Here is a 12534-nt window from a genome sequence, read left to right as displayed (position 1 = left end):
AATATTGCATGTTCTTTTGAATTTTCTGAGTACATCTTATATGTGTACAAAGAACGCTTTTTGCACAGATGGACTTCAAAGGAGGATCTTCTTGCTCACCAAGAAGATGATGATCCCCAACTGTTCGTTGCCTTGTACGACTTCCAGGCGGGAGGCGAAAATCAGCTTAGCCTCAAGAAAGGTAAGCTCCTTCTGCGGATATAACATTACGGGGCTTTAGTTTGCCCGCCTACGGAACCCACGGTGAAAGGTGCGGTCCATGTGCCGCGGTAGGAAATGAAATTGTGAAATTTTCCTTTGTATGAACTGTACAGAAGGCCAGGAGCACGTTGGGGAGGTGGGGTAACTTAATCCGCTTACAGTGTACTGAAATAATTTCTTCCGTATTTCCAATTTCCTTTGTTAGTTAAAATACTTTGCAATAGGAACTCGTAGAACCGGAAAGTAAAATCAACTTTTCGCAACATTTAATTAACGAGGAAAGTCGTTTAAAGTTATAAAGAAAACTTCTTATTTAATTCTTGTCGGCTTATTAAGAAATTTACTACTAACTTTTAGCAATCTTGCAGTGATTTACTTCACATTTGTAACACGTGACATTCAAACCGTTTTGCGTTTTTATACAAAAATAACCATTTAAGTTTTTTCGTACGATTTAGATAGCAATAAATTTGTCAAAAGCTACTTTTGACAAATTTATTAAACCAAAAATAGACTTTTCTGATTCTCGAAAAATTAACACAATATTACTTCGACTAGAAATCGAATACTGGTTTCCTGGAGTTACGGCATGTTATTGGCTAACCTAAAATTAAGCCAGTATCCCGCGAGGACAACAGTGATGTAGAACAGTAGATTGTGTACTCATATTGTTTGAACGCACGCTTACTGGCAAAACATTACTGTGATGGAAAATAGAAGTACTGTTCTACCTAACTGTTTTGACCTCGTGTGAAAGTAACGAACATTACGCAGCAAGGTCGTTTATGATAAAAGAAATTATTATAATTAGATGTTTCTTTCGCTTTCTCGGCTTGTCAGTATTGTCGTGTAAACAAAACATGTCTATACACCGGATGGAAGTATGTCGTGCCGATGTCGTTCTTGCAATCAAGACAGGTGCGCTCACTAATTGTTACACTAATAATTTTATTTAGGCAATGAAGCTCTGTAAAGGTTTCATCTAAGTCAATTTAATGTTGAACATGATACGTATTTAGTTTTAAGCGAACCACTTTATTTTATCTATATATATAAAAGAAAGTTGTGTTAGTTACACCATTTATAACTCAAGAACGGCTGAATCGATTTGACTGAAAATTGGTGAGCAGGTAGCTTAGAACCAGGAATAGGACATAGGATAATTTTTACCCCGTTTTCTTTTTTTTTTTTTATTCTGCGCGGACGGAGTCGCGGGAAAAAGCTAGTACTTGATAAATAAGCCATCAATATTTCTACCTCAACGAAATGTTTTATATTTTCAATTTTAAAACGCTCCCAGAGATTGATATTTGTATGATATTGCATTTTATTAAATAAGAAACGAGGAAACTAGGCGAGATTCATTACCTTTCCAACGGTGATGTTAACATGACAGTCAAATGAAAAATAATTTTCAAATGAAAGCGAGAAATACGGGGACTTTAATCTATATTTTTGAAGCATAAATATTTTATTTGAAGTTTTAATTTTGTGTAATACCGATGAGTAAATGATAAATACAATAGTTTAAAATGAATCTGGATGAAATGGATTTTTTTTTGTCCATTGTCCAAGTTAGCAACAATATTTTACACAAGACTATTTTGATTAATAAAATAATGATAAATAGTTCATTTAACTTGAAAATAGAAACATATTTACAATCTTTACAATTTTAGGCACAGTTCCTCGGCTAATTGTGTCAATGACCTTTCCAACTGTTCAATGAAGAACTATTGATTTTGTCGAGCAAAAATGCTAGGACCGACGAAAGACGCTACGCAAATTTCAAATTAAAACATTTTATTCTGTCGTTTTTATTTACTCCTTCAATTCGCTCCTGAGATTAGAATCTGCTTAAAGGAGTTTCTTCTTAAAAGCAGCTTCTTGTTCCCACTTAATAGATCATTTCTATTACGAAGATTTCCTAAGTGACATTGGATAATGGCTATCATTTGTGTATCTCTTATAATTTTTAACTGTGGATAACAATTGGTATACAGTCGTATAGGCGCTCTGTCGATCCTTTTACGTATGATATCTGAGTACTAATTTGTAAAGGTAGAATGTTTGGCCAATGCTGTAGGCGGCACGCATATAAATTCCATTTAATGCTGATCACTGAATGCACTTTAAATTGATACTTAATTTTGTTTAGATCTTTCATGGGTAAATTGAAAAAAATACTTAAGTCTTGTTTCGATTTTCTATGACTTGATCTGGTATCAAGATATAATAGGAAGGCTGTTATACTGTCTTAAGATGTTTTGTTTATTAACTTAAGAGTTATATATAACTACAGAGGAAACAACCAATTGAGACTGTTTCGTTCACTGCCGATTTACATTTCCTGGTCCCGAATTATTGTAATTTTGTATCATTACTTCTTGATTATGTACATATATTCTTAAATCTTACTAATATTATAAAAGCGACAGTTTAGATGCATGGATTGATGTTAGGAGGTATCTCAGTAACTGATCTTAATGAAATTTTTCACAGATGTAGAACTTAGCCTGGAAGAATACATATGCTTCTTATTAAGTTTTTTTTATAATTCCGCGCGGACGGAGTCGCGTCCGACAGCTAGTTTTATTATTAACAAGCAACTCGCCCTGTCTTCGTTCGCGTCAATAGATGAACAAAGGTCATTATAAATTACGAATATATTTATATTATAAGAATTATGGTGGATAAGTTGTTTAATTGGTTCAATGGTTTGTTTATATTCATTATTTTATCCCACTTTTCTTTTTCTCATTTCTTAGCACTATCTTGTTATTTCTTTTTGAAAATTTTTGTAATTACCTTTTAATATGTAATCTTATCCTGGAACACAATAAGAGCATTTCAAAGATTTTTGTATTATTTACAATCTGACCAAGCTTTATATAACTTTAATTTTATTAAAATCGACCCAGTACTATTGTTACAAGATACATGTGAATAATAGATTAAAATATTTTTATTCATTGAAATATAATATATTTTATTCTACTGCATATGAAATTATCTTTTAAAAGGTTGGTAACCTCTTACCGGCTAACGATGTGTAGGACGAGCCGCTACTAGTCAGAGCGACGACCTCACTTGTTGAAGCTTACTGCTTACTTGGTCTTCGTTACTGGGTACAATTTCAACAAATGTCCTGAAAGGGAAATAAAACCCTATTATGAGTTTCTGCATATATGTGTGCAGGGTAGTTTTACAAATACAATAAAAAGTAAGTTAATTTGAAAGAAGCGATAATTATTACATCTTCACTAATCCAACGAATAAAAGTACATGTGTAAAGATGTATTACTCTTTTCGTCTGATGGGTCTATACTTAAGTTTCCAACGCTATAGACCACATTAGTACGGTTATACATATCCACGAAAAAGTAAAGAAATTGTTATATAGGTATTTCTAATTAATAATTATCTATAAAGCGCCGTAGAATTCGTATTATTAAATTCCTTTGAAAGCAATAATCGCTCGCTAATTAGCTTTTCGTAAAACTTGCAAATATAGTCGATATTTTCATTTGTAAAATCAAAGTAACTGTAGTTAAAATGTTAAAATACACATCAACGAATACAATTTTGAACGGGCATATAGTTAAGTAAGAAGAAATTTTAATAAAAAAAAACCTAAATAAGACCGTCAATTCGTTTTTGGTTACTGGTAAGAAATAAAAAACCTGCCAAGCTTTTAGTATTTGCCAAAGTTTTGTACTGGCTAAAATAGAAATATTATTCGTTTACTTTTAATTCTGAAAGCTGCTCTATATGTATTATTTAAAAGGTTCCGATGCAACAAAGAACTTAAATCGTGCCTTTATGAACAATATGACGTTTGAAAACAATATGAAGTTTGATCGGTCGATTTGAACGGCGCTAGAGTGGCTGTCACTGGAAAATTGCACCGACGTAGTCTACTCAAAGCCGGTCGAAGAGTCAAAGCCGTGCGTGCAGTTGACAGCATTCAAACAAAGCACCGCCGTCCGCCGTCTGCGCGTCTTTGTTCAATGTTCCGCCATTTTCAGGTTTATGTATTTCAACATGTTATTACGGAAATTGTATGACTGGATAACGACGTATACATAGACTTGATGCAGATTTAAAATACGACATGATGCATCTTAAATTATTTGCTTTGTTTATCTTTGTGATTGAAAATGTTAGTTAAGGGTTCCAAAAATTGTAGGTAGACTTTTATGAGGCCCTCAATTCTCATTCAATCATTAAGCTGAAGTAGAAAGTGGACGAGTGGGACACTTTCATAAATATCCTCGGTATTAAAAACGATGATGAACAAATGAACATCTCTAGATGAGAAATAAACGCAATATATATTGCATGTATATAAAAGTCGTAATAGCTATTACGACTTTACGTAATATTACGACATTTAGAATTTCTTATTTTAATAATCTACATACTTTTTAATCATTTTTACTTTTAAGCTTGACTTTAAAGCTTTAGTTGCAGGTGAAATTTTTAATAAAGATATTAAAAAAAAAAGTACCAACGAGGTGTTCGAGCATATAATTACTCAAGTCTTGTTATCTTACTTATCCTTTCAAGCGGGATTAAATATTTTCTCTTTTAAGTTGTCTACGGTATTTCAAAGGGATCTAGAAAAATGTATTCCTTATTTTCATGACCTTATTTATTTAAAGAGCTGGCGTTCTTTGTGCATTAAAATAGATTGCTATCTCTGTTTTCTTCAAACAAAATAAGAGGGAAAATACGTTTTTGTACAGGTATTGTATTGCGATAAAAAATTCGAGGTTTTAATTGCTTTTGTTTAGAAAAAAAAACAATAACCGTAATTCTATTTAAGGAATTACCAAATCAAAATGAATCATATGTAATTTACATATAAGTATATCATACATCTGAGTATATCTCCCCTTCTATTATATCAATCTACGGAGATATTGTCTGCTTGTGTGCAACTGATTGAATTCTGATGCACTCTATGCTCGGTCTCTATAGACGTTAAAAGCTTCGATATTTACAGGGATGTCATGTGACAGTTTCACTTGATACGAGTATGATATAATTTAGAATGCAGTTTTGTAGAGGTAATTGCAAGTACTTATTTATACCTATACAATAAAATAGAACGATATTGATATTTGCATTTAATAATTCTAGTATTCAAGCCGATTGTTCCCTCATGCTACTTGAGAATTTCAAAAATATACATGTGGAATACTCAAATTTAATTACACATATTAGTGTGTTTTAAATTTGTTTTAAACGAATAAACTAGTGTTTGACCACAAACCCACCTGATGGTAAGTGGTAATGTGGTATGGACTAGTTTAGTAAATGCCTATTCACTCTACTCTTGAAGGCACCCACTTTATAGCTGGACAGAAACACTGACGCTGACAACTTACTCCAATCCTTTGCGCACGAAGAACGGTGACTCAAATCGCTTTGTTCGAACCCGCGGTACATCAACTATAAAAGTATGGAAACCTACCGTACGTTTGAACCTCCGATGGTAAAAAGAGGATGGGGGAATAAGTTGGTGTTCCCGCGCACATTCGTGGAAGTACAACCTGTAAAACCTAAAAATGTTTCTGTACTGCAGTACTACAAATATGGCAAGATATATTTTAATAACATTAACAAGCGTTGGTAACGTGAACGTGTGCAATATTTTGAAGGCAATATGGTTTTTATAGAATTATATGTGATGCATTAATAATCCGATAACGATCAACCCTAGGGGGTGCGTCCTTAACGCGACCAATTCAATTACCGAGGTGAATTTCATAATTGGATACATCGTAAAGGACATTTCGCGCATATAATATACTTATGTATTATTTTGAATTATATAAGAATATGTTTTTAAATTCAATCTTAGTATGTGTTGTGATGATAGTATTTTTTTTTTACCTTGAGTATTTTTAGGTATTAAATTTATAAATCAATATAGTTTTTAATTTAATAAATGTATTAAAAGTTCTGACTACTGGAATGATGAGGAGAGTAATGATGTATAATTTTCAATTTTATTTCTTATAAGTTAATTGAAGATGATGATTGGTTTTTGTTGTTTGAATTACGAATTTACTTATCCTTAACAGAAATTTGCCTGTATATTTCACAAAATGTAGAGTAGTCAGCATTCAGCAGCAGTAAGCTCGCCTTTAGCCGCAGTGATTTATGAATGCGGCATCTAACACAGATGTGCTGACTCTTTCGAACAATAGCTACATATATTTTGGCCTTAATTTTAGTCAGCAATTGAGAATCAGGTCCCACAACATGTGTTTTATCACAAAAATTCACATAATGACTCACTAAAAAAAGATTTAAAATATTTTCTATTCGTAATCATTAATGATGTAACTAATCAATGATTTCTCTATTGTAATTTGTCACCAAATCTAATTGTGAAATTTTTTATTAGCAATTCTCATCGCGATTCGTTTCCTGACTATAGTTGATGCAAGTTGCGTTAATATTAACGAAATATATTTTAAATATTGTAAAATGTAAGTGTTGAGTGGTACAATTGATATAATTTATATTTGCAGGTGAACAGGTGAGGATCATGAGCTACAACAAGAGCGGGGAGTGGTGCGAGGCGCATACATTGTCGGGCGGCCGGGTGGGTTGGGTGCCAAGCAACTACGTTACCCCTGTCAACTCCCTGGAGAAACACTCGTGGTATCACGGACCGATATCACGTAATGCAGCTGAATATCTGCTCTCTTCTGGCATCAATGGCAGCTTCCTGGTAAGTGTTTAGTTATTATATTAAAAATCTTCCTCTTTCCTAAATAAATTGTTTGACTATATTCACTAATTTGCAGTGCTAAGAGTATTTATGACATAATTAGCTGTCGCCCGCGACTCCATCTGCGTGGAATCAAAAAAACTTTATTATTAGCCTATGTGATCTTCCAGACTATTTTCGATATCTGTGCCAAATTTTATCAAGATCTGTTGAGCCATTCTGAAGATCAACTTCAAACAAACATTCATCCATCCATCTATCTATCTATCTAAATATTCGCATTTATAATATTAGTATGATTAGTATGATATTAATCTGAAACTCGTATTTTATTACTTGCTTCTCTAATATAATTTTTGAAACTGTTGTAAAGTTACATAGCAGGAGTTTTATAGCAGTTATCGAGTATTTGTGTAACTCTACAAACGACACTTTAAAATTCTTATACTGATCATTCAATTACACAAATACAGCCTGTCTCTGAATTGTATTATAAAATGGTAAATATGTTTTCATCATGTTCAATTTTCTTGTTATAGGTCCGCGAGTCGGAATCTAGTCCAGGCCAGAGAAGTATCTCACTGCGTTACGAAGGCCGTGTCTACCATTACCGCATCAACGAGGACTCTGATGGAAAGGTATTGTCTTTTTAATTTATTTATAAATTATGTCATAAGCTAAAGTGCTAATAGATCAATAGATCGTCAGGTAAAGGTGATCTGTTTATTACATATCATTGTTATGTAGATCGATGTGTTCGAAATTTAAGTAGATTTAGACATTATTAGATAGATCGTTTCGAGCGAATGGCGCGCTAAAAGTAACCTAAATACCAGTGTCAGATAGCTGTAGTGAGGGGACGTAAGCGTTGATATTTTTGTAGGTCTAGTGTTGCGCCGATAAACCGGCACTGTGTTGATTTTCTTTCTAACAGTAGTAATTTAAAGTCTGTATATGGAAATTGCTAATATTTAATAGAACATCAGATAATGTTCGTCTGAACTCCGAATGAGTAGCTCCTAACAACAGCCTCTACCTTAGATATAGCTTTCGAAGTCTACAAGTTGAAAGAAAATATTTTTTTGATGTCCACAGGTGTATGTTACATCAGAATCGAAGTTCGGTACATTGGCCGAGCTCGTTCACCACCACTCGGTGCTGGGTGATGGTCTGATCACTCAGCTGTTGTATCCAGCGCCGAAGCGCAACAAGCCGACGGTGTTCCCGCTCGCCCCGCCCGACGAGTGGGAGATCGACCGCACCGATATTGTCATGAAACACAAGCTCGGCGGCGGACAATACGGCGATGTCTACGAGGCCGCATGGAAACGTGGAAATATAACTGTTAGTTTGGTCTTTATTCCGTGCAAACTGAGACTCACACTGACCGTTGATTTTTGAGACCAACATCTATGTTTTGTCAAAGATAATGTCAGGAATGACTATGTTTTATATAGAGATTTGGGTCTCAAAAATCTACGGTGAAACACTCAGAAAAAATTAACTCACAGTAGAGCCTGGCCCGCTATTTGGGTGCAATACTACGGTCACAAAGAAGACACACGTTAAGTAATAGTACTTCCGCGTTTCGTCTACTGACTGTGTGACGGAGGCTAATTCTGTCTTCTTCCCACCCTTCTTCAACTCAGCAGGTGTTTATGGGCAGCGGTTATCTCGCTATTGCTCCTATGCTACTTTTTCGTATAAAAGAACCTCTTCCACAAACAATTACGCAGAAAAGTTCATCGATGTACGCTTTGGACGATGTTTAATCTATCAATTTGTCAAGTTGTTTAGGATAGCATTTTAGTATTAAAGACTTACTGTGAATTAAAAAAAAAACCTTAATTAGTAGTCTACTTGTTCTTCCAGACTATGTTCTACATCAATTTCCAATTTCAGCTATTTCTATAAAGCGGATCTGAAAATACCTTCTACCAAACACCCAAACTTTCACATTTATAATTTATATTATATGATTATAGACAGCATTTTCGAAACAGAAGTCTTTAATTGATCGTTAATGATTAATGATCTAATATAGAGTAATATTTGAACAAGATGTTAACATTTTTTAATAACAACAATCAAATCACGCCCGTAACCTAGGGGAGTAGGTAGAGATCATCCACTTCTATTTGGCACGGTCCTAACACAAAAAATAAAACACATTTATTATTATTAATGTTAAAAGTTAATAAAATGTGTTGTTTGTGTTTTTTTATAGGTTGCAGTTAAAACTCTGAAAGACGATACAATGGCACTTAAAGATTTTCTCGAGGAGGCGGCCATAATGAAGGAGATGCGACATCCGAATTTAGTACAGCTGCTCGGTGTGTGCACGCGCGAGCCACCTTTCTTCATCATCACCGAGTTTATGAGCCGAGGCAATCTGCTTGATTACCTTCGCACTGAGAGCCGCGAACACATCGATGCTGTGGTTCTCATGTACATGGCAACTCAGATTGCCTCCGGAATGAGCTATTTGGAGAGTCGCTCCTTTATACACAGGTATCTATTTATTTTTACACAATCTCATTATATTTTACTGACAAATAAACGAAGAAATAACAGAGATACAAGTGTTATAGCCCTGTTATTTGACAGTTAAACTACATTGAACCATGTGACAGATAGTTTTACATTTATAAAGTGTAACAATTATTTAGTGATAACCGAGATATTTTGTCAAGAAGCAATAATAATGTTCCTGTGTAAAACGAAAATCTATATTTTTTATAATAGCTAGCTTTTACCCGCGACTTCGTCTGCGCGGAATAAAAAAAAATGCACACAAGATGAAAAAGTTCCTATGTCCGTCTCCTAGTTCTAAGTTACCTCCCCATCAATTTTCAGCTAAATCATTTCGACCGACCTTGAGTTATAAATAGTGTAACTAGCACGACTTTCTTTTATATATATAAGATTTGAAGACATAAGATTATAAATCGAAATGCCGGCAATAACTCATTAAAATTATTTATTTATTGTTACTTCCTTTCATTTGTTAATTTATTTAATAAATAATCTTGTATTGACAGAGATTTAGCTGCACGCAACTGTCTCGTGGGTGAGAACCACCTAGTGAAAGTGGCAGATTTCGGTCTAGCTCGACTAATGCGTGACGACACTTACACCGCACACGCCGGCGCTAAATTTCCAATCAAATGGACTGCGCCCGAAGGACTTGCTTACAACACCTTCAGCACCAAGTCCGACGTGTGGGCATTCGGGATACTACTATGGGAGATTGCTACCTACGGAATGTCTCCCTACCCACGAGTCGACTTAGCCGAAGTCTATCACATGCTTGAAAAGGTACGTAAAGTTGATTGTTACAATGAATGCAAAAAGATTTGTGTTGCGCCCTCACGACGAAAAAGTTTTTTTTTTTCGTTATAGGACAATGTGCTTGGACACATCATTAAAATTGTGCTACGTCGCGATAATTTAACTATATGAAAAAATCTAAACATTAATAGATTCTGCAACAACAATATTTGTTGGGTGTACGAATGGACCTTGACCGGTGAAATACCACGACCACACAGAAGACAGACGTCAAGTGGAAGCAATTCCAAGTACAGTGATGAGTGTGGTGCTGGAGGACTAATTTTAGTCCTCTTTATCTTCCCACCCTTTTCTTATTAGGAAAGGAGGATGGGAAGGGAAGTGGATTTGGCGGAATAGGGGACGCATAGGAAAAATAAATTTCCTCTTTCTGTGCAGCCCCTACTCCGTTGATTAAAGGTAGGCTTCGCATCTAAATTTGCGAATGTCTATGGAAAATGGTCGCCTCGCTATTTCGGCGAATCCAGGTGGCAGGTGGCATATTTGCTCATTTGCCGTCTTTTTGATATACACGAAATGTAGCCAATCTTACAAACATAATTACTCGGTCACGATAATTTACCGATAGTTGCACGATGTGCGTTTGTGTTCACTATGGTGATACGCTAAAGAAAGATTTGTTTGACAAGACTAGCGATACCGGAAATCTTTCTGTTAGCCGTAGTATAGTACATATAAGTTTGGAAACTTCTGTTCACTACGCAAATTTATATTGGATAAATTCCAATTAGCACAATAAAAATCCATAATTGTATTATCCATTATATTACGACTTGGAGTCTTAAGATAATGCAGTCTGTTCATGAGGTTTGTGATTTCGTTTTACTGTGTGTACCATCCTTCAGTCGTAACAAAGTAGATCTTTTTATTGAATATAAAATTTGACAGGAAAACAATGTACCTAGCCATTAAAATATACGTTGAATATTTTCATAATGTTATTTCTTTTACCAGATGCCAAACTGTCTGTTCAAAACAATAGATTAATGTTGGGACAGAGAAAGCATTACTCATTTTTTATAACTTACTTTTATTATTATAAGAAATTAATAAGTAACTTGTCTACACAAAGCCAAAATTACTGACAATGAAGGTCTTCTGGAATCATTGTTAAATGAAATTTGTAGTGCTAATGGAGAACTTTTCGACCTCTTTTCTGCCTTAAAAACTATGATTTAAATTGAATGCTTCTTCATATTATTTTTCTGTTAAAAGTAGGTGAATCTTTTGTTATTAATTATTATAATACTATAATTTAGTTAATATATGTGCCATAATTGTGTGATTGGGGTCTTATTTCTCTTCAGTAAATATTTGTCGTGGTTCCCGTTTTGTAATTAATTATTATGAATGGGTTTTTAAAATTGTTACATTATAATGTGAGGTAATTAGTTGATTAATGTAATATTCCTGTTTTATTTGACTTTTTCTTGAATAAAAATACAATGAGTCAAGATTTTGATAATAAAAAAATCTTTAAAGAAAATTAAAAATATAAATAAACTTAAAACCTCTATAAATGCTTACGATACTGAACGTTATCGCTTTCAGTACTGAGTAATAGGTATTATGTTGGCACGTGTGCAGAAGAGTAAGCTTTGCGGCTTTTCTGTTTTGTAAAGCGTTCTCTCTGTCGCACAATGCTTCTAATAAATCATAATATCAACAACAGTTTTAATAGACTCACTTCTGACGAACGACAAATCTTTATGTAATTCATATGAGGCTATGTAGATTTCTCGTTTTTAAAAATATATACAATTTCTTCTAATAAAAAAGGTTTGGCACCACTGAAAGTGTTATGTGTTATTTATTTCTTTGCGTTGGTCTAACTATAATTCATTAGTTAAGTTCCGGTTACCAAGGTAACCAGTGTATGATCAAGTCATGATGAGCCTACCAACATTCAACTCACTTTCAGAGAATTTATATTTCACTACGCAATATTATTTCAATCAATTTTTGATGGCCAAACCACTAGAGGCTACCTCTGTTTTAGTCACAGAATCCCTTTATAAACAATTCCCAATGAATAACTTTCAATTCTTTTATCCTATGATTTAATGTCACATTATTTTACCTACTTGTTCTGCATTCAATTCTAATTTCTACGTATTAATCTGGGTCCTTTAAGACCATTTTCTTCCCCGAATTAATAAATTAGCCTCAATTATTATCAATGTTTTACAATAATTTTTATGTATAATCAAAAATTTCCTTAAGAAACAAAACCG

At 34.0% G+C, this 12534-nt stretch overlaps 1 protein-coding gene across 1 annotated transcript in view; it reads left to right on the top strand.

Moving 5' to 3' along the window:
- LOC106720036 (tyrosine-protein kinase Abl) overlaps positions 1 to 12534 on the top strand; it is a 44339-nt gene that overhangs the window by 19704 nt on the left and 12101 nt on the right. Inside the window, exons 3-8 of the mRNA XM_014514588.2 lie at positions 69 to 181; positions 6747 to 6949; positions 7489 to 7587; positions 8045 to 8293; positions 9177 to 9460; positions 9991 to 10267. Of these exons, the coding sequence (XP_014370074.2) occupies positions 69 to 181; positions 6747 to 6949; positions 7489 to 7587; positions 8045 to 8293; positions 9177 to 9460; positions 9991 to 10267 (1225 nt within the window). The remainder of the gene's footprint in view (positions 1 to 68; positions 182 to 6746; positions 6950 to 7488; positions 7588 to 8044; positions 8294 to 9176; positions 9461 to 9990; positions 10268 to 12534) is intronic.

Source organism: Papilio machaon, chromosome Z (assembly GCF_912999745.1).
Source record: "Papilio machaon chromosome Z, ilPapMach1.1, whole genome shotgun sequence".
NCBI lineage: Eukaryota > Metazoa > Arthropoda > Insecta > Lepidoptera > Papilionidae > Papilio > Papilio machaon.
Note: the sequence above shows the minus strand (reverse complement) of the source record. Positions and strands in the feature narration are given on the sequence as shown.